Source organism: Protopterus annectens, chromosome 17.part0 (assembly GCF_019279795.1).
Source record: "Protopterus annectens isolate FY-2018-M chromosome 17.part0, PAN1.0, whole genome shotgun sequence".
Classification (NCBI taxonomy): Eukaryota; Metazoa; Chordata; order Ceratodontiformes; family Protopteridae; genus Protopterus; species Protopterus annectens.
The window spans coordinates 602,476,380-602,500,222 of record NC_056751.1 but is presented as its reverse complement, the minus strand read 5'-3'; the positions used below and the strand labels follow the sequence as shown (position 1 = coordinate 602,500,222).

General features: G+C 43.0%; 1 protein-coding gene across 1 annotated transcript in view; it reads right to left on the bottom strand.

The window, feature by feature from the left end:
- The window catches only part of PPP6R1 (protein phosphatase 6 regulatory subunit 1), a 3,522,349-nt gene that overhangs the window by 989,134 nt on the left and 2,509,372 nt on the right, over positions 1–23,843 (bottom strand). Inside the window, exon 16 of the mRNA XM_044059463.1 lies at positions 21,509–21,566. Within this exon, the coding sequence (XP_043915398.1) occupies positions 21,509–21,566 (58 nt within the window). The remainder of the gene's footprint in view (positions 1–21,508; positions 21,567–23,843) is intronic.

The following is a 23,843-nucleotide window of genomic DNA, read 5'->3' as shown; positions in this document are numbered from 1 at the left end:
AAGTGTATCTACAGGAAGAATGGCCTTCGGTTGTTCCATGTCAAGCAATACCACTTTAGGAACAAAGCCTGTCTCATAGGGGGCAGATGAGATTTGTGGAGGTTCAGAGAAAGAGCTAAGGTCCTGAAACAAGTTAGAGTAAAGCGTACAGCTTTATGAATCTCTTCTAGACTGGCTGCCTCAATCAGACTGTCATTTAGGTAGGGAAATATATGAATATCCTTTGCCCTGCACTAAGCAGTTACTGTAGCTAGGCACTCTGTAAAAGCACTAGGTGCAGCATACAAGACAAAGGGCAAGAGAATAAACTGGTAAAAAGAGCCTTGGCTTTAATTAGAGAAACCTCTGGTGTATTCCTGAAATAGGAATGTGGAGGGAGGCATCCTTTAGGTACAGGGTGACAAGAAAGGCATAGGGAAGTAAAAGGTGCAGAAGACTCTATGGTGTGACTTAGAATTTTTATATGTTTAAAGAATTTTTTAACTCATAAATATCTAAGATAGGTCTCCGAGTATCTTCACTTCTTGGTACCAGAAATGTGTTGAGTAAAATCCTGTACCTGCTTCCCATTTGGATACTCTCTCTCTCTACTACTCCATGAACAAGGTCTTTTAGTAAGTGTGGTCCAGACCTATCTGCTTCTAGGGAACTGCAAGAAGTCTCAAGAATTTAGGTCTACTTAGAAACTGATAATCCTACAAGTGAAATTCTACTGACTGTCCCTGGGCTTTTCCTTCTGTCCTGTTTGAAAATGTTTCTGTAATTGGATCTGTTTATCTTTTTGAGTTTTGTCTTCCTCCTGTGTGCGGTAAAAAAAAAATCTGTTTTAGTTGGGTAGATCTTGTTACACTTTCAAGTTTGGAAATTAAAAACACACCGCAGCAGCGCAGTTCTTTTCTCTTCAAACGCCTTTTCATAGGAGGTTACCAGACTAATGGCGTAGGGTCTTTACAAGCCTAGCCATGTTATTCAGATGTTCCCTAACCGACCTTGGCTAGATGGTCATTATTTACAGAGCGAGTCTATGATCAACACAGCTCTGGTTCCAATGAGGAGCTCCTTGTCCAATGGAGTATTAAGGATCTTCACCATAATATGGTCAGGGAGGGACTAAGTCCTCAGCCAGGCATGTCTACAAGTGAGTGACCCAGTAGTTGCTGCCCTATATCATGTGAATCATGGCAACATTTCATGAACTTCTTGGTAACCTAAATACTCAAAGTACATAAATCAAACAAATCCTTACTTAATTCCTTGTCTTTAGTCCCTTTTGCCCTAAACTTTATTTGAGCCAGTAAGAAAATATTGATCCTTTACAGTATAAGCCTAGTAGTTAAGGGGTACACAGGCCAGGACTGCACAGCTGTAAGTCTTTTTCCCCAAAGCAGCCAAGAATCTTACTCTATCACTGGAAACAGGAAGTGGAACACGGGATGAAGCCAGAGCAGTTTCCTTGCTATAACTCACATGGTATTTTAAAACAATGTAATAACAAGATAGTCATAAGGAAGACCCAACCCCAAGGTGCAGCAACTATACAACTTAACTTATGAAAACCACTAAAATATGACAGAAAGGTGTGTGGTTCTTTTTTTAAATTAATAAGTTGTTTTTTGTTGCATTGAATTTCCATGCTTTTATATAGTCCATGTACATGGTGTAGCTTTTTCTTCTAGCGGCTGGCCTGTTTCAATCACATAATTTCTTGCATTATTATACAATTCTCCCTCTAAAACGTGCACGCTGATTGGCCAGCCCAACCAGCATGCCCATTGTAAATCCCTCAATATACTAACGGAAAAAGGTCTGGTCGCCCGGACTTTTTCCGTTAGTATAAAACACTGTCTCGCTATGTTAAAAGAGTTTAACATAGCGACACAGGTTTAAAAAAAGCAACGCAAATCTCCGTTGCTTTTTTAAAAGCACTCTCGCTATGTTAAACTCCTTTAACATAGCGACACAGTGTGTAAAAAGCAACGGAGATCTTGCGATCTCCGTTGGTTTTTTTTCAAACATGTCTCGCTATGTTAAATGGGTTTAACATAGCGAGACAGATTTAAAATAAGTAACGGAGATCTCCGTTGCTTATTTTAAAGCTGTCTCGCTATGTTAAACCCATTTAACATAGCGAAACAGTAAAAAGCAACGGAGATCTTGCGTTCTCCATTGCTTTTGCCCACAGCTCTGATGTACTGCGTAGGCATGCGCAGTACATCAGAACTGCCGCGGAATACCAGACAGCTGCGGAAGGGCAGCAAAGAGGCATTATACAATGCCATTATTTAAGAAAAGTAATTATTTCTTTTCTTAAATAATGTCATTAATATAATAACCACTTCTGGGTGTGGGTAATGGGGGTTTTAACCACGGTTGTCTTTGTTTGGTCCCTTGGGACCAAACCACGCCAACCGTGGTTAAATCCCGCATTACCCACACCCAGGCGTGGGTTATTGCTATAATATACTCATTTCTTCCAAGACCTTACACAGCAGGCACAACCTATTACCAGAAGTTACAAAGCATCTCACTGAGCATCAGTCAGGCATCCTTATTCCCTTTATACACCGGTGGTACAACACTGCCTCAAACAGCATCCCTCTGTTTACTTCCGGTATCAGCGCAAGACTTTATGTTTCCTAAGTGTCCAACATTTTAGTCAATCACCCTTAAGTTACAATTATTCCATTTTTTTCTTATGTACTTTACTGTTTTAACATTCAAGGATTCTCTCTCCAAATCTTTGATTTCCTACATTAGTTCACCTGTATCGGTTTCCTCATTTTTTAATTTCCACTTTATCCCTTTCATAATTGTTACTAAAAGTATTACTAATGCTTTGAGATAGGAATTTACATGAGGCATATCCAACCAATTCAGGTAAAAGCTTATGCCCTGCTTATGCCACTCCCTACCTGTTTTCGCTGGATTAGGTGTTGCAAATTTCTTTTGAAGTCAATAAGCTTCTCAGATATCCAGAAGACATGGCTCCAGTCCCAGTCTGATTTTGTTCACATCACAATCACCTCTTACTAATTACGGAAAACACTTTATTTAACCCATCTGTTGGATATTCTGAGCTTCCTAGATTGTGTGGCTAATTTAGGGGATTTGCAGAAAGTATAGTTGTGTACACTTACCATAAATGTAGATGTTCGAGTGTATTCACTGTTGCAGTCATCACATTTGGGTTATCCCTGCCAGGGTAGCCCTCAGCCGGCCCGAATACCAGAGGTTTAGTATTTCTGCGTTGGTTGCTGTCACTTCAGGACTGACGTCAGGTCGTCAGTAGTATAAAGTAAGGCAGCCAATGCCATTACATCAGTTTTTCTTGCACTGACAGGAGCCTCCAAGTGGGAGCCAGGATATGGTGGAAGAACCAAACCAGTAGAAAATAAATACCAAAAAGTTCCTTGTAAGGAGAGAGAGAGAAGAAAAGGGGGATGGAGGGAGGGAAACCAGGACTGCAACAGTGAATACACTCTAACATCTACATTTATGGTAAGTGTACACAACTGTACTATGTTCTTCATGTTTCACTGCTGCAGTCATAACGTCTAGGTTGATTCCCAAAGCTGAGGAAAAGGGGTGGAGGCAGTCAAGAAGACTAGGGGCTGGCAAGGATGCCCTGCAAGACTGTAGTGGCAAAGCCTGCCCTGGATTTGGAGAAGACAGGCAGGTGGTAAAGCTTGGTGAAGGTGTGAACAGATGTCCATGTGGCAGCCTCCAGGATTGTCCCTGGTGGGGACTCCTATGAGGAAAGTTGCAGAGGTGGAGGCTGCTCTGGTAGAGTGAGTCCTGATCTCCTTAGGGGGAGGTTTCCTGCGTTTCTTGTAACAGAAATAGATGCAGTGTGCTATCCATTTGGAAATGGTTTATCTGAATATGGCTTTGCACTCTGCCCCTGCAGCAAAGCTGACTAGTAATTGATCAGTCTTTCTGAATGATTTAGTCCTAAGTAGAATCTGAGCTGTCTGTGCACATCTAGAGTGTGCAGGATCCTTCCCCCCTTGTTTTCTGGGTTAGGGAAAAAGGTGGGCAAATGAATGGATTGGTTGAGAGCCACAATGGACACCAATTTGGGCATGAAGGATGGGTTAGCCCTGAGGGACACCCTGTCAGCATAGAAATTAAACAAAGGGCTCTACAGCCATGAGTGCCTATAGCTTGGATACTCTTCTGGCTAAAGTGATGGCCAGAAGCAAGGCTGTCTTCCAGGAGAGAAACTTTAACTCTGCTGAAGATGCTGGTTCAAAGGGGGCAGGGTGAGTTTTTCCAGCACAAAGTGTAGGTCCCAAGCTGGGGTAGGTGCTCTTCTGGGTGGCCTCAAGTTTCTAGCCCCTCTTAGGAACTGTTTGATGAAAGGGTGTGAGAAAAGAGGATGCTCAGTGTTAAAATGAGCAGAGATAGCAGAGGCATGAATTTTAATAGAGGAAAAGGAGAGACCACTGTGAAGCAGGTCAGCTAGGTAATCCAGGATGAGAGGTAGGGAGGGCTGTGCTATATCAGCTCCCTTAGACTGAATCCAGGTGCAGAACCTTTTCCATTTGTCAGCATAAGACTTTCTAGTGCTAGCCTCATGTATAACATCTAGAACCTGTTTACTGAGATTGGCAGCTTGATCAGTGGTCAGGGAATAAGCCAGGCTGCCAAATGGAGGGTCTGCAATTGGGGATGCATGAATTCTCCTTCCCTCTGGGTCAGGAGGGGTTGGGGTCTGAAAGAGATGCCATGGTGGCAGTGGGGACAGGCTGCACAGCAGTGGGTACCAGTGCTGGCGAGGCCAGTCTAGAGCAATCAGAATTGTCCTTGGTTTTTCCTCCCTTATTTTGAGCAGTACCCTGGTAATGAGAGGTAGTGGGGGAAATGCATAGACCGAGAGGTTCACCCAGGAGAAGTATAGGGCATCCACTTTCCAGGCCATGCAGTGAGGCTCCCTGGTGCAGAACCTGCTGAGCTGATGGTTGGAATGGGAAGCAAAGTGGTTGACCTTCAGGGTGCCCCATTTCTGAGTTATTAGGGTGAAGGTTCTTTGGTCTAGCTGCCACTTGTGTGGGTCCAGAAGATTTCTGCTTAAGTTGTCTGCCAGAGAGTTTAGAGAGCCTGGCAGGAATTGTGCTAACAGATGTAGTTGCATGGCTGAGGCTGTGCGCCAAAGGGTCATGGTGAGCCTGCAGAGAGGGCATGAGTGAGTCCCTCCCTGCTTGTTGATATACCACATCACAGAAGGGGCCTGAAAGCTGTCAATGCGTGCTGAACAGCTAACATCTCTTTTTGGTTGATGTGCAGATGTATTTCCTGTGGGCTCCATTGGCCCTGTATGCACTTGCCGTCCAGGTGTGCATCCCAGGCATATGCGTCTGTGGTGAGGGGGTGGTGGTGAGAAAGGTAGTCCCTTGTTGTGGGAGCATGCTGCTGCCCACCAAAGAAAATCTGTCCTTAGGCAAGGTATCACTGGTATAAGAGTTTCCAGGTCTTGAGAGTGTTGACACCAAAGGCTTTTTAGGAACCACTGAAGTTTCCTCATAGTCTGGCATATGGAATGAGTAGAATGCAAGATACCATGAACCAAAGAGCTTGCAGGATTTTCCTTGCGGATAACTGGGTACTGGTGGTTAGTTGAGAGAAGTAGGCTGTCAGGTAAGTTTGCTTTTCTGGTGTAAGGAATGCCATCTGGGATGCTGTGTCCAGGCTTGCTCCCAGGAATATTATCCTTTGGGTAGGCACTAGTTTCGATTTCTTTTCATTGACAGTGTACCCTAGAGAGGTCAGTAGGGACTTTACAAAGGCCAGGTGCTTGAGCAGCTTTTCCTGACTGTCTGCCTGAATCAGGCAGTCATATAAGTATGGGTAAATTTGTATATTTCTTTGTCTGCAAAAAGCAATGGTGGGAGCCAGATATTTGGTGAAAACTCTAGGAGCAGTAGATAAGCCAAAGGGAAGTGCAGAAAACTGAAAGTGCAGAGCTCCCACCCTGAAACTTTTAGTTATGTACTCACCATAACTTCAGATGTTTGGGATCCATCTCGCCTACATTCTGACTGATGGGTTCGGAGCCGATCCCTCGGCTCCGACTCGGCACGCTTATGCCAAAGAGCGAAGTCTCTTATTGGCTGAGCTTACTATATCCCAGGATGCACCACTACCAGTCCCCCAGATCTAGTTTGTCCGCATACATGCACACACGCATGCACTGCTTATATAACATCGACAGATGATACAAGATAAAAACAGTAGAACTCAAACCGTTCAATCTCTTCTGATCTCCAAGGCAGGGGGAAGGAGGGTGGGTATTAGGAATGTAGGCGAGATGGATCCCAAACATCTGAAGTTATGGTGAGTACATAACTAAAAGATGTTATGTGATCCTATCTCGCCTACATTCTGACTGATGGGACAGTGTCCCTAGCACCTAAATCCTGGGTGGCTCACTGGAAAACACTCCTGAGTACCGTGGAACCAAATGATGCTCGCCCTTTAGATGCCACATCCAATTTATAGTGGGAAATGAAAGTGTGCGGGTTGGACCAAGTAGCCGCAGCACAAATCTCAGAAATAGCGAGCTTGGAATGAAATGCAATAGAGGTAGCCATAGCTCTAGTAGAGTGAGCTTTGACAGATGTTGTAAGTTGCTTATTTGAAGAGGAATAAGCCTGAGTTATGCAATCTCTAATCCATTTGGCAATAGTAGCTTTAGTGATGGTTTTACCCAGTTTATTATCTGAAAAGGACACAAACAATTGATCTGTTTTTCGAATTTGTTGAGTCCTGTCTAGATAGAAGCGCAATTGCCTGTGAACATCCAATGTATGCAAGGTGTATTCCGCTTTGTTTGAAAATTTTGGAAAGAAAACTGGTAGCTCTAGAGATTGTTGGAGACAGAGATTAGAACAAACTTTTGGAACAAAAGATGGATTAGGCCTAAGTGATACTCTATCCTTGTGAAAAATTAAGTACGGTGGTTTGATAGATAGGGCTTGAAGTTCTGAAACTCTTCTCGCAGAGGTAATTGCAATTAAGAAGGCAGTTTTCCAAGACAGATATTTCAACTCACATGTAGCAGCCGGTTCAAAAGGGGAAGATGTTAAGGCACGAAATACCAAATCAAGATCCCACGGAGGCGCAGGATGAAAAACTGGGGGTCTTAAAAGCACAGCACCTTTCATGAAAGTTTTACATAATCTGCTGCTCATCAACGGTGGGTCTATGGATTCGTGAAATTTGGAGATAGCTGCTAGTTGGACTTTAATAGTAGAGACTGAAGATCCTTGATTAAACAAGGATGTTAAAAATTTCAAGACCTCTGGTATTGGGGCAGTAATAGGGTCTAAGCCTCTGAGTTGAGCCCAGATAGCAAACCTCTTCCACTTACTGTGATACAATTTCTTAGTGGTGGGTTTGTGGGCTGAAGATAAAATGTGAATAACTTCCGGTCCAAGGTGTGATTTCTGACTAAAGTCGGAAGTGGAGGAGCCAAGCTGTTAATTTCAAAGTGTGAAGGGACTGGTGCTGTTGTCCCGACTGATGAACCAGAAGGTCTGGAGTTAGATCCAAAAACCAAGGACCGTCCAGAGTATATTTCTGTAGGTAGGGGAACCATACCTGACGAGGCCAGTACGGAGCAATTAGAATCATTGTGGATCCCAATTGGGAAGCTTTCTGGATGACTTTGGGGAGGAGTGGAACCAGAGGGAAAGCATAAAGCAGTCCTGTTGGCCAAGGTTGGACTAGAGCATCCGTAGCTGCCTCCCCTTGACGCGGGGTCAAGGAAAAGAACCTTTGCACTGTGTTTTGTGGTGTTGCAAACAGGTCGCAGCACGGAATCCCCCATCTTTTGAAAATCTGAGCTGCTACTGTTTCGTTCAGGGACCACTCGTGAGGAGAGAGAATAGTCCTGCTCAGTCTGTCTGCCAATACATTGGATTTTCTTGGAATGTGGGTCGCTACCAGGAAGCGGTTGGTAGCCACTGCCCATTCCCACACCCTCATGGCCTCTCTGCAAAGGGGGTAAGATCTGGTCCCTCCTTGTTTGTTTAGATACCAGACCACCGACATGTTGTCTGTGTGGATAGCGATAATGCCTTGAGGGAGAAACTTGTGGAGGGCTTGTAGGGACAGAAGTACAGCCCTCATTTCCAACACATTGATATGGAGAAATGTTTCGTTTGGAAGCCAAGAACCCTGAACTGACCTGCCCAGACAATGCCCCCCCCAACCCGTCTGGGAGGCATCCGTTGTCAAGGTGGCCACCGGAGGGGGTATAACAAAAGGTCTTCCCTGATTCAGATTGGATGGCAGAAGCCACGAGCGGAGGTCCCGTTTGCATGTTTCTGTAATCAGTATGTGATGATTGAGGGGGAGATCCTGAAAAGACCATTGTGTCGATAACAGCCACTGAAGAATCCTCATGTGCAATCTTGCCAGAGGAACTAGGAGAACCGTGGCAGACATTGAACCTAAAAGTTGCAGGACCATCCTGGCTGGGGCTTTGGATCTTAGAAGCAGGGCTCGGGCTTGACCTTGTAATGTTTGTATCCTTTCGGTAGGAAGGAAGATTCGCATTAATTTTGAGTCTATCTCTGCTCCTATGAATCTTATGCGCTGAGAAGGCAGCAAGACAGACTTTGACCAGTTGAATGTAATTCTCAGGGAAGCACCCAGGGAGATGGTGGCTTGTAGGTTCTCTAGTAGTAGATGCCTGGTGGTGGCGGTCAGGAGCCAGTCGTCCAGATAGGGAAACACTTGGTATCCGAGACTCCTCAGGTGAGCAGTCACTACTGCCAAACACTTGGTGAACACCCTGGGGGCTGTGGTGAGACCAAAGGGCAGTGCACAAAATTGGAAATGACTGTCTCCCAGGCTGAAGCGCAGATACCTCCTGGACGCCTGATGTATCAGTATGTGATAATAGGCGTCCTTGAGATCTATGGAGCACATCCAAACATCTTTCTCCAACAATGGGAGAATGGATTGTAAAGTGACCATTCGGAATTTGGACTTCATGACGGACTGGTTTAGTTTGCTGAGATCCAAAATGGGTCTCAGGTCCCCTGTCTTTTTTGGCACTAAAAAGAACCTTGAGTAATTTCCGGATCCGATCTGGTCTGTGGGGATGACTCCTTTTTCTAGCAGCTTTGAAGCTTCTACGGCTGCAATTTCCCTTTGACTGGGTGGTGGGTCCGGGATTTTTTTGGACGGTGGGGGTGAATGTGTTAAGGGAATGGTGTAACCTCCGGCAATAATCCGAAGCACCCATCTGTCCTGAGTAATAGACTCCCAGGCTTTTAGGTGCTTGGCAAAACGGCACCCGACTGGCTCTGGAGCAGCACAGCCGGGCAATCCCTCATGGAGTGTGGGAAGCTGAAGAGCCACGAAAGGACTCGCGGTCTCCAGTGTTGCGGGGGCCTCTGCCGCCTCTGGGACGGCGTCTCCCAGAAAAATTTCCCCGTCCTCTGCCTCTGGAAGGGGAATCTTCCTGCTGTTGAGGAAAGAATTTCTGTGATTTGCGGAACCACATCTTCCCTCCCTCTTTTAGCCTTGGGATAAGGCCGAAAGGGAGTGGAATAACGTGCTCCTACGGCAGATAAAGTCTTTCCCTCTTGCTCACAGCGGGTAAGAGTGTCTTTTACCTTGGGTCCAAACAAAGAGGACCCATCAAAGGAAGACTTGAAGGCCTCCGCGAAATGACACAAACGGAGCCAGGCTTGTCTCCGTAGAGCCACGCCTGTGCCTGCCGCTCTGTCCGCCCCTTCGGCCGCATATGAAATGAGCCTCATGGACGAGTTAGAAATCGAGGTGAGGATAGCCAACTGAGAGCTAACCGACTGGGCTAGCTGCTCAGGTAGGTTACCTAAGAGGGAGTCTGAGAGCTCCTTGACCAGATCCCTCTGTAGTCTGGTGAAATGTGCCAAATAATTCAGGGACCTCAGAGTAAATGCCGCTGAAGTCAGGGTGCGCTTCCGTGCGGTCCATGCTCCTAGACTCCTTATTAGGAGGATGGACGGACGTTGAAGCCTCTGCCACGTCCTGCTGGGTAGCAGATGCCACCACCATGGCATCTACAGCCACGCCTTTCGTTAAGAACTCCTTCTCGGGTGGGGCAGACAAAAATTTGTTAGGACGAGAAGGCACTGGTTCCACAGTATCTGGATGTTCCCACGCCCTCCGACAAACCAAATCCAGGAAGCTCGTCAAAGGGCGGAGACACCCAGGAGGCGGAGGGCTGAGCCCCGAAGGCCTTGAGAAACACCGACTCATCACGGAGGGGGGTTTGGAATTCCAGCCGCCTCGTTGCTTAAGGATCTCTAGAATGTCTGCAAATGAGACATCATCTGAGGACGACTTTGGGGACCCCTCCGCATCATCAAGATCAGTGTCCGATGTAAGAGACTCGTCGGGGGAGTCCACGTGCTTCCTCTTGCACGATCTCTTCCTTGGGGGCTCCTCCGAAGAACCCTCAGGAGGAGGGGAACCCCCAGTGGGGGTAACCTCAGGCCCCGGGGCTCCGCTGCCTAGAGACAGGGGAACTGCCAAAGACCCAGTCTCCATGCCCAGGGAAGGTGCCGGTAAAGCCGTAGAGATGGCCGAAGAAGACTTGGCCAAGGCACTCCTCATAGCTCTGAAGGCCGGACCCCCAGAATCCTGGGAGGGTCCGGTCTCCGGAGCCATGATAGCAGACGGAAGTCCCGCGGCCGAAGCACCGAGAGGGAGGCTTGGACCCGACAGCATTGGCCCCGAAACGTCACCCCCGGGTCCGGCCGAAGAAGTCCGTGTGCTAAACTTGGACCCGAAGGCCGGGGTTGGAGTAAGGGTCGGAACCGACCCTAGGATCTCCACTGGCTCCATCAGCACCTGCTCCGACGGAGCCGAAGCGGTCGGAGGAGGAATGGCAATGGAATGGGCTATCGGCTCCGAAGCCAAGTGGGTCGGAGCCGAAACAAATTTCTGAAAGACTGGGGACTGGAACAGTCTTTGGAGCACCCTGTCTATGTCCGAATCTGACATCCTTGATGACCTGGAAGAGACCGAATGGGTCCGAGTAGGCCTCTCCAACGGCTCCAAGGGACTAGGGGACCGTCTCCGAATCGACTCGACAATTATCGGCGCCGAAGAAGTGTCCAAACCAATTTCCATCTGTGCCGAAGAGGGCTTCGGCGCCGAGGAGGAAGTGTCTGAGCGGACAACCTTCATCGGCTCCGAGATCAGTGGAGCCGATGAAGGTGACTCGCCTCGATGCCCCAGCCGCCGGCTCCAACCCAGAGGAGTCGAGGCTGGAGGCATCGAGGCAGACCGTTCCGCCCTCGGCCCCGAAGTCCGTGGAGCCGAAGGAGAAGCCTGCCTATGTCTTTTGGCGTTCGGTTCCGACGGACTGGTCGGAGCCGACGCCCTTTTCTTTTTAGCAGGAGAAGGAGAGGAAGCTAATGCCTCTTCAAATGATGGTTTAATAAGGCCTTTTAGAATAAGTTTATTTTTCCTCTCTTGGAGGACCCTCGAGGAAAAAGCGTGACAGACGCTACAGGACTCCTGCAAATGTTTGGCGCCCAAACAGTACACACAGAGAGAGTGATCATCTGTGATCGACATTTTGAAACTGCACTTAGTGCACTTTTTAAACCCTGAAGGCCTAGGAGCCTGTGACATAATGGCAACCAAATTAGTGTATAACCAGTAAAATACAAGACACACTAACTATCACAGAGAAATTCTTTTCTTTGAATCAAGAACTGTCACAAATAGAAAGGTATGACCAAGGAATACAAGAACCTTTAAAATAAAAAGGAACTTGACAGACAACGGCTGACAAGGGAAGGCCCTTCAACCCAAATGGAACCTCCAGTCAGACAAAACGCAATCACTACACAAAGTTTTTCCACAAAAAAAACTTCAATCATACACAAAAATACGATATAGCTGTTAAAACAGCTTTTTGTTGAATTTTAAAGGAATTCCTGACAGGAAAGTAAGAGAAAAAACCTTACTTAGCTCAGCCAAGCTCGAGACCACGTCTTTGCTTGTTAGCGGCAAACGAGATCTGGGGGACTGGTAGTGGTGCATCCTGGGATATAGTAAGCTCAGCCAATAAGAGACTTCGCTCTTTGGCATAAGCGTGCCGAGTCGGAGCCGAGGGATCGGCTCCGAACCCATCAGTCAGAATGTAGGCGAGATAGGATCACATAACATCACACTGTTTTCTTTTTTTTTTTTTTTTGTGGAAAAGGACGTTTGATAAGTAACAAAAAAAGAAAATGTATTTGTGGGGAAATAGAACATAATGGAAAAATGTGAATTAAAATGTTATAAATGTAACAAAATGGGTGGTTTGCAGAAATGAAGGTAAAAATAAGGGAAAAGAAAAACAGAAAAAAATGAACAAAGGGATCAACTTTTAGAAGTAGTAAAAATACAAGAAAAATTAGAAGAGAAAAAAATAACAGAGGGGGCATACAAGAAGGTTCTGAAATAAGTGATGATAAAGAAATAAATTGGGAGATAGCAAAAGAAAAAAATAATTATATTGGTAAAAGACAGGAAAAGAAAATTTAAAGGGATAAGTACAAAAGAAAAAAAAAGCAAACAGAAATAAGAATATATACAACTAGGTATAATGGTTAAGGTGTTTGACCTATATACACACAAGGTATAATGTATGATATTTACCTTTGGGAGGGAAACTGGCTAGGCTTAACATGGCCTATTAAGAAAATTAGCCCAGTAATTAGCTATGAAGTCATGAAACAAAACTCTAACAAGAAACAGAAAATGAAAATTTTAATGTGCTTTCTGTAAATGTGAACAGTATAAAGAACATATTAAGAAAAAGAGAGATTTTGGAGTGGTGTAACAAGTGTGGTAATTGCAATTCTATCAGAAAACACATTTTTAACAACTGAAGAAAGATTACAAACAGAGAAACTATGGGGAGAAAAGATAATCTGTCATTTGGGAAATGAAACGTTCTGGAATAGCTATACTCTGTAGAAATAAAGACATTAAATGTAACTTTAGCAAAAATGAAAAGACTAACCAATACAGATTTAAAACAGAATAACTACATAGAATTATATTATATGCCTACAATAACTGTAAAGAAAGGGAAATTTTATTTCATCAGATTTTAGACTACTCAGTGATAAATATAAGCATTATAATAACAGAAAACTTTAATTGTGATTTAGGAGGCAAGCGTGGAAATGATATAAGAAAAATGTTAGAAGTTATAAGATGTGGTAGGGAACAAAAATTCACTGACTTACAAAGGGGGTATGTAAAGAACTGAAACAGATTATTTTATAGTATCAGAAGGTTTACAGTTACAGGAGAAGGGGGTGTAAATGAAACAGTCTTTTTCAATCATCTTGCACTATGGCTACAGAAAAAGGAAAATGAGAAATCCATAAAAACAGGCAAAGGAATAAAAAATGATAAAAGAGAAACCATGGAATGGAAAAGGAAAGTAATTAGTAATACAGTTATGGAAAAATCATATTACTATGACATTTTATAAAAACTGGCATGAATGGTGGATATTTACAGAAAAATATATAAATGTTTTTACAGTGGCAATATCATGCAAGAAGAGTAGCGAAAGAAAAATATAAAAGAACATATATTATGATGCATTGGAAGATATATAACATACTGACAGAAAGTACGTTGACAAAGAAAAAGAATGATATAAAAAAAATCAAGAAAAAAGACCATGATTGTTATTTAGCAAAGATATTTTACAAGGAAAAAGAAGAAGTATTAAGTTACTTAAGCAGATTAATAATGGAAGATGGTTGTGTAATGAGGAAAATAAAAAGATAAAACAAAGTACTCAGGAAAAGATTATGCTGCTTCATTAAATTTGTACAAAGTGTTGTAAGTGGACAAATGAAAAAGATGAGATATTAGTAGTAAAACTGTATAAATAAAAAAGTATGATAAACTTGGGGTGAAGTAAAAAAAATACATAAGATGGTTGTGTAATGAGGAAAATAAAAAGATAAAACAAAGTAATTTCCAGTCAGGAGGAGAAAGAAACCACACTCACTACAATTCCAGTCTCACATAGACCTACCACGACAACAAACCAAACACATAAACACACAAAAACATACTCGGAGGCTCTAAATAAAAATCTGCCTAAGCAGCAGAGACATCCAAAGCAGACACCCAAGCAACCGCTACCCCAAAACAAAACACGTGCAATACATAGCTCACAAAGCCAGTGTGCCGAACAGTCACAGCCCTTAAGGCTAAACAACACACCTGATACACTTGTAATAGGTGACTCTATCATCAGGCACACTGACGTCCCGCTCACCAGGGTGAACAAGGAGAAGGTCACGGTGAGCTGCCTGTCGGGCGCTAGGATCCGCCACATAACACAAGCACTCAGGTCACTCCAAGGCAAGTACAAATATGACTCAGTCATTGTCCATGCCGGTGTGAATGACCTGAGACGTACCTCCCTGGACTACATGAAAAGAGACATAGAGGAGCTCTCTGAGCATGTAGCCCAGGCTGGTATGACCCTGACCTTGAGTAGCATCTTACCCTCACCAAGAATGATGCCACAATATGAAAACAAGATGATCAATTTCAACAATTGGCTTAAGTGTTGGTGTCATTCAAAGGGGATCCAATGCCTGTCAGCCTGGGATGACATGCTCGACAAGCCACGATGCTTCGCTAGGGACGGCTTGCACCTGTCACCCCTGGGCTTTCGGATATTGGCAAAGGCTCTTGCTACCCCCATAGTGCCTTTTTTAGGCAAGGCTCAAAAGACAAACCCACCTCCATAGGTATCACAAGGGATAAGAAACTAAGAGTAATGCTACTCAAGGCCAGAAGTCTAAACCTCAAGATGCACACACTCAAAACTCTCCTTAGCATGGAGAACATCGATATCTGTGCAGTAACAGAAACCTGGTTCAAAGCTCCCGAGAGCACCCCAGCACTACCAGGTTATACCTCATATGATGCTTTTCGGCCCCAAAACTTGGACCGAACCACAAAAGGAAGGGGAGTATCAATATTCGTCAAAGATACCCACACCTCCAGGTTGGTGGCACAGCACAAAGCATCAGAGACTATCCATGTGCAACTAACAGTGGGTAAAACTGCCTTCCAGTTTATAGCCTGCTACAGACCACCCTCCCAAACACAGGAACCCCACTCAGCCTTCCTGAGAATACTGGAAAATATGAAGGTCTCTCCAAACACCATTATATTGGGCGACTTCAACTACCCAAACATAGACTGGGAGCATTACTCTAGCTCCAACACCCTAGCCCAAAGGTTCCTAGAATTTATAAACTCAAATGCTATGGAACAACTTGTTACCACTCCCACAAGAGGGGAAAACATACTGGACCTGATCATCACCAACATGGGGACACTATGCTCCAGACCAGAAGTGTATCCCTCACTGGTAAGATCAGACCATAAACTAATATCACTGGATATTCACATCCCGACCCCACCCCCTGCCCAGAAAACCACAGTGAAAAACTTCTCTGAAGCAAATTTCACACGCCTCAAAACCGAAAAAGGCGAAATCCTTCAAAGCCTCCGGGCCTGTGGAAAATACGGCCCAGACCGCAGAATCCTTTATAAACACATTCTATGAACACCTTCAGGAATGCATGGATCATGCAATCCCAAATAAAACCAAGACCCAATCCTCCAAAGGCAGACGTCCTGTCTGGTGGACCCCAGCCATAAACAAACTATACAATAGAAGGAGGAAGCTACTACATGATAGAGCAAAATCCCAAAAAGGGAAGGCATCTCTGATCAGTATTAGCAAAAAACTACGGGCACTCCTAAAATCGTCTAAGGCCAGCTTCGAGAGAAAAATTGCACAGGACACTAAGGATAATCACAAGGCTTTCTTTAGTTATGTTAGGAACCTGGGTGGGAATTCCCAGATATGCTCAGAATTAGTCCAAAATGACAAAAAAATACACTGAACCCACAGACATTGCTAACATCCTAGCTGACAGGTTCAGTGCAAACTCCCCCCCCCCTTCCCACCAAAAGGGCAAATATCTATCCCAACAGAGTGCTGCCCCCCTGACATCTCAGATGCTCAGGTAAGAGCCGCCCTCTCCAAAGCAAAAAACACAGCATTGATGGGACCAGATGGTGTCCTGGGCTGCGTCCTACATGAACTCCAAGAAGAGCTAAACCCAAACATAAAACTACTGTTTAATCTTAGCCTTACTACAGGATATGTACCCAAAGAGTGGCATACAGCAACAGTGGTCCCTCTCGACAAAGGTGGTGCCTCAACGGATCCTGGAAACTATCGCCCCATAAGCCTGACTAGCTTGGTCTGCAAAGCTATGGAAAGGATCATCATGGACCTCATAAATAAAGATATTGGGGACCTACAGACACTGGATCCTACCCAGTTTGGCTTTGTTAAGGGCAGATCCTGCCTCTTAAACCTGGTCAATTTCTTTGAAACAGTCACCAAGGCCATTGACGAGGGGAAGGTGGTCCACACAGCCTACCTGGACCTCGCAAAAGCCTTCGATACAATACCCAACTCGGGCATTATAGATAAGCTCACCAGCTTAAATATAAACCCGTATGTCACTAGATGGGTTGCAAACTGGCTCAAGGACAGAACCCACATGGTTAGAATTGCTGGAGCCATGTCAGACTCCAAACCAGTTACAAGTGGCGTCCCACAAGGCTCAGTCCTGGGACCTCTCTTGTTCGGTATATATTTCTCGGCGGTACAGGCCAACACGGAAGGACTGTGGCTGACCAAGTTCGCAGATGACTGCAAACTGGGTGCCATAATCAACTCTCCAGCCGACACAAGCATCCTCCAAAAGGGCCTCATAGAAACAGACAACTGGTGCCAGAGCCACGGCCTCAAGCTAAACGCCAAAAAGTGTATAGTCATCCCCTTTGGCAAAAACAAAGTGCCCACAAATTACCACATAGGTGGTAATCCGTTAAGTACAGAAGAAGTCATTAGGGACCTGGGGACCCAAGTTGATAGCAATCTCTCATTTGACAACCACGTGGCCAAAGTGGTTAGAAAAACATTTTATATAGCCACCTAATCATGAAGGGATTCACATCTAGATCAGGGGAGGTCATCGTGCCTATTTACTCATCCCTCATCAGGCCCATAATTGAGTACAATGCCCCTTTTGGGATGTACCTTACCAGACACCTGCAGCAACTGGAAAGACCCCAAAAGTACCTCACCAAGAGGATCAAAGGGCTCAAACAGATGCCATATGCTGCTCGGTTAAAGAAACTCCAGCTCTATTCAGTGGCATACCGCCTGCTCAGAGGCGATCTGTGCCTGACGTATAAAGCCATGTCCAACCCGGAATTAATGGACATGCTGCACCTCAGAAAATCCAAATCCCATCGATCTACGCGCTCGAGAGACTTGAACCTCAGCACTGAAATAAATAGGACATGTTGGAGGGACAAATTCATAACCCAGAGGCTCCCTTCACTCTGGAATAAAATCCCAGTCCAGGTTAGGCAGAGTCCCACATTGACTCTTTTCAAGAGGAATGTTGATGAGTGGATGGGAGATCGTAGGTTTACCCCGGCTATCACTTCTGTGTCACTGTTAGACAGAGGCACAATATACTAACCTCAAAAAAAGGCATAGCAAAATTAATTTAAAATGGGTGGCGAAAGCCAAACACACTCTGGCTAGGCTTATAAATGCCCTAGGGCAGATAGCCTAGTATGAACCTATGAACCTATGAAAAAGAGTGCCTCAATAAAGAAATAAAATATTAGCAAGAAAAAATATTTTGTGGGAAAATAAAACTTGATGATACAAAAAAAGATAGAAAAGTACAAAATAAGAATGTAATTATAAAACATTACTATTTAAAACCATGGAAAATATAATAGATGAAAAAATTAAAGCTATAAAAATATGAAACAAATGGTGCAATCAGAAAGTAGAATATCACATTTTTTTGTGGAGACTAGTAATAGATAAATTACCAGTAAAAGGAAATATGCCATATAAAAAGAAAAGTGAAAGAATATGTTTATACTGTCAAGAAGAAGAAAAAAACTACGGAACACGTGTTTTTGAAATGTAAGAGTGAAAAAGTTATGGGGAAAACTATGTAAAGAAGATTTTTTTTCGACTTTATAAAAAGTGATTAAAATAAACATGGATATGATTAAATATGGGTATTATAAGAATAGAAGTAAAGAATATGTTAAAAGAATAGATAAAAAATTATTTTATGTCATATAGGTTAGACGGGATGAAAGGATAAATGAAATTATATTAATGGTAAATGGATTTTAGCAACAATGTTAAGTAAAATAGGATCGTAATTATGGAAAAAGAAGTAGGGGTCTAATAGCGATGAACATTTATTATGACTTTAAAGGAAGTTATGAATATGTGTAAATATATTTGTGTATCTATATATGTGTAATTTGTAAATATATTTGGAAATATATAAAGATTTTGTAAAGAAGAGCTATTTTATATGTAAATAAAGGACCCCTACTCTTTTTGATAGGTGTCATTTGATGTTTTACATCCACATGAGCTACCACCAACTCCAGCAAAAGGGGCCTCTGTTTAATGTCTCATCCAAAAGATGACACACTCAAAGTAATCTGAATAGCGCTCCGTGCTAGTGCGTCCGTCTGTAGTGTCATAACATAGTTAGGTAGGGGTTTGAATCCAGCAGGTGGCAAGTGTGTGTGAAGGGAGTAAGTGTGTATGAAAGAAACATCCCTTTATAGTTGGGAGGGTGGCTTAATGGCTAAGGTGTTTGCCTTACAAACACAAGGTGCAGGGTTTGAGTCTCACAAGGGATAACTGGCTAGGCTTAAAATGGCTCGCAAGAGCAGTTAGCTTAGTACTAACCTATGAAAATTATCCTACGAAAAATCCCTACTTACCACACAGGACAGCATCTTAACCCCAGGGATTACCTCAGTGTCACTGCTCAACAGAGGCACAGCAAAATAATGGGTATAGTTCCCCATACTAAAGGGGTGGCGTAAGCCACAAAACTATGGGCTAGGCTTGTAAATGCCCTCGGGCAGATAGCCTAGTATGAACCTATGAACCTATGAACCTATAGGAGTGCAGCACCCCCTTATGCTGCACTGCGAGGTTAGTAACTGATCTACCTGGTGTGAGAATAGAACTTAAAGACAGGTGTGCTACCTATTGTGCCATTGCCACTGCTTCCAGTGTTCCATATCTATCTATCTATCTATCTATCTATCTATCTATCTATCTATCTATCTATCTATCTATCTACGTGTACACACACACACACACACACACACACGCACGCACACACACACACAATATAAAAAGTGTACACATCCCTGTTAAAATATCAGGTTTTTGTAAATTACACCACAATAAATCATTTCAAAACTTTTCCCACCTTTAATGTGACCTATAACCTGTACAACTCAATTGAAAAATAAACAAATCTGTTAGGGGAAAAATATAAAAAATAAAAAATGTACAATAAGCTGGTGGCATAAGTGTGCACACCCTTAAACTAATACTTTGTTGAAGCACCTTTTGATTTAATTACAGCATTCAGTCTTCTTGGGTACACACCTGCCATCAATTAAAGAGACTGATTAACCCCAAATAAAGTTCAACTGTCCTAGTAGGATTTTCCTGACATTTACTCAGTTGCCTGCTACAGCAAAAGCCACGGTTCGCAGAGAGCAACAAAACATCAAAGGGATCTCATTGTTGAAAGGTATCAATCAGGAGAAGGGTACAAAAAAATGTCCACAGCAACAGATATTCCATGGAACACAGTGAAGAAAGTCATCAAAAAGTGGAGAAAATATGGGACAACAGTGACATTGCAATGAACTGGACATCAATCCAAAACTGATTAAAGGACAAGATGAAAACTGGTCAGGGAGGCTGCCAAGAGACCTACAGCAACACTGAAGGAGCTGAAGAAATTTCTGGCAAGTAATGGTTGTGTACTACATGTAACAACAATCTCCTGTGTGGACTAAGGGGGTAGGGTTGCAAGATGGAAGCCTTTTCTTACACAGAAAAACATACAGGCCCGGCTAAAATTTGCAAAACAATACATCAACTCTCCCAAAAGCATGTGGGAAAATGTGTTATGGTCTGATGAGACCAAGGTTGAACGTTTTGGCCACAATTCCGTCCAACCGTGTGGTGCAAAAACAACACTTTGCATCATCAAAAGAGCACTATTCCCATGGAGAAGCATGGTGGTGGTAGCATCATGCTTTGGGGTTGCTTTTCTTCAGCTGGAACTGGGGCTTTAGTCAAGGTGGAGGGAATTATGAACAGTGCCAAATACCAGTCACGTTTGGCCCAAAACCTTCAGGTGTCTGCTAGAAAGATGAAGAGGAATTTCACCTTTCAACACGACAATAACCCCAAGCATACATCCAAATCAACAAAAGAATGGCTTCACCAGAAGAAAATTAAAGTTTTGGAATGGCCCAGCCAGAGCCCAGACCTAAAGCCAATAGAAGTTCTGTGGGGTGACCTGAAGAGAGCTGTGCACAAGAGATACCCTCACAATCTGACAGATTTGGAGCACTTTTGCAAGGAAGAGTGAGCAAAAATTGCCAAGTCAAGGTGTGCCATACTGATAGACTACAACCCACTGCGTACACATACACCATATCTATATACATATACATACATACATCTATCTATATCTTCTATACGAGTGTAGTCCAGTTTGTCAAACATTCATGTTCTCGACTACGTGAACTGTTGTTTTTATTAAATGGTCATTTTAAAGAATGCTCATTTGGCTGAATGTATGCTTTGACAAACTAGGTAAGTGTGTGTGCATAACGGATGACAGCGTGCGTATGTTTGCGGGTTAGGGTTAAGAGTAAGAGCTAAGTAAGGGGACTGTTTTACTGTTGTGCATGTGTTGTAAAGTATAGTGAGTTTCATGATTATGAGATGGGAGTGTGCGCACAAGTGTCAACTGGTTAAGATTACAGATTACAGATAGAGCTAGGTAAGAGGATAGTTTTAGTGATATGCATGTTTGGAAGTGTATGTGTAGTGTGTGCCCGAGTGTCTAGTGCAGTGGTACTGTGAGGGAATTTCTTTTTTTTTAAATAAGGAAGTGTGCAGGGCTGGGCTTAGAATTAGGGTTAGCACACATCAGTAAGATGGTACGACGAGGAGAAGTAATGTGCATTAATCCTAACAATGCTCCATACCTCCAACCCAAAACATTACCTTACAAAAAAACCTTTACCTCAAAGTACCATAGTTCAGACAAATCATGTTTATGTCTGGGTTTTTTGTATGTTTGTTTTTAACTTACCTATTGGAAAAGGATAGAGTTTGCAGTTTGTTAGCAACTGGTGGAGTACTGATGTTTTTACTTTTACAGCTAGAGAAGCATCAACATGCAAAAGTCAAAATAGTGATTTTTCTAAATATCGAGATACACACACCGGCACACAACTGCATACATGGAAGGTGGAAATTAAAACACTTGCCATTACTTACATTTTCATCATCGGCGTTCAGTGAAAAGTTGACATTAGTAGCTCTGTTAAAGGCAGACCTAAAAATGAAAAAAAGGGATAAATTATGAAAGAAAACCACCATCTACATTTCCTGATATGAGATCCTTATGACAGTGTGACTGAAATGTAAAGACAGATCATTGCACAGTTAAACACCCCCCCCCCCCCCCAAAACCAAATGTATGCATACAACATTAAACCACTTGCAGAATACAAATAAAAAAGGTAATGCGGAATAACTGATAATGCTTCAAGACGGGCTAAAATTAACAAAACACTGATGCTTAGAGATTTTTGACACTGTGAACTGGGAAGTGAGGGGTCTAGAGTTTTCCATCAATTTATGTCACGGAACCAGACATACAAAAAGCATTTCTGAAAGGATATCTAGAAAAAATACTAAAAGGTGCAAACAAAACTGAAAACCATAAAGTATAGGTGGTAGTAGACAGAACAGTTACCCAGTCATTTACCTTGAAAAACACAACTTTTAAGGCAAAGCATAACTGGAAAAGTATACAACTTACCAGAAGTGCAAGACCTGATACTGTGAATTCAGACATGCACAAAACTGAACTGCAATTCTATCAAAGAACAATAAATTCCAAAACTCGCTGTAATACTTGTAAAAAAAATTTGTAAGGGGAGGCTTCACTCATTTGTACCTTCTGACAAAAGGAGATGTGCCGTCCACACCCTAATTACTAATATATCAAGTCCAAGACTGCTGTATGTTGGAGTAAGGAGAATATTTCAAGTGCCGCAATCTTGGAATTAACTTACATATTTGCACTTTAATGGCTAAACAAATGGCAAAAGTAATGCCAAAACTGACAGATATGGATTGATGTGGTTTTGTGGAGGAGAGGCAAACATTTGACAACATTAAACAGAACACTGATGATCCACAGGGAAGCAGAATGTAAGAAAATACCATTGTTGTTGGTGGTTCTTGACGCAGAGAAAGCACTTGACAGAGTAAGCTTGGACTTTATGTGCAGGGTAACGGAAGCATTTGCATTTCTTGGAAAAAGGTTGATTAGGAGAATACATGAGGGATCAGAAGTGAAAATTCAAGTGGGTGGGGTGCTCTCTGATAATTTCTGCTTGCGTAGAGGAACCAGGCAGGGGTGTCCTCTTTCCCCTTTATTATTTGCATTATACTTAGAACCACTGGCAAAGAAAATAAGGGAATCAAAAATTCAAGGATGTAACTTGTATGGTACTCAAGAAAAGCTGGTTTTATTTGTAGATGAAATTATTTTGTAGCTGACAAAACCAGAAAAAGACATTACAGTGTTGTGGAACATTTTGAGACAGTTTCAGATCTTTTTGGAATACAAAACTAATGAAGCTAAAACAAAGGCAATAGCAGTAAATTATGTACCCATACATGAACTGGTTCAAGAATATCCATATTTATGAGGACATGACAAAAATGAAATATTTAGGAGTTTGGATTAAAAAAAGATTCCAGTGTGGCAGCTAAGGATATGTGGGAAGAGACTAAACAAAAGATAATACAAAAACTGAGAAAAATGGAAGCTTTGTTATATGGATATGGATAGTAAGACACAAGCAGTTAAATTTTTTTTTAGTCCCTTTAGACTTATACACAGGTCAGACACATTTTTATCAACCAGAAGAGAAGTTGTGAGTAGCAATTAGTAAAGAGCGGAAGGATTTTTATCTGGGAGGGGAAGGCAGCAAGAGTCAAGTGCAAAAAGATGATTCTTCAGTAGAACAGGGCAGATTGGGATTACTCAATCTGAAGGGGTATTTCAGAGCTACAGAGTTAAGACTCCAGTACAAAGCACAAGCTGAAAACATAATTCAAAGTGGAAAGGGCTGATGATGAAACAAGGGGGAAGCTCAAGAAACAAGGAGAAACTGGGATTTTGGATACAGGCCTTCAAGGAGAATAACAATAACCATGCAGAATATCACATCTATAAAGTAGCAGAAAGTATTCGAAGAACTAAACCAGCATGGGAAAGGAGATACTGCCAAAATGAATGACTGCAATTAGGGGTAAAGACAATAGGCAAGTGGGGGCTGGAATTTATTGGAGAAACTGGCAAAGGAACCATGGTATTGGGAGCAAATAACTAGAGGGGGAAAGATGATAGAATGAGAAGACGCCAATAATTTATTTGGACCGTAGGTGACTGCCTTCCCTATCAGGGATTGATATCAAGAGTACAGGCAAAAAGTAAGAAATGGGGGGGGGGGGTCCCTAAAAAAAACAAAACAGCACTGGTAGAGTTTTTAACAGAATCTAGAACAGAAGCTGCCATTAAAAAGGAATAATTAGT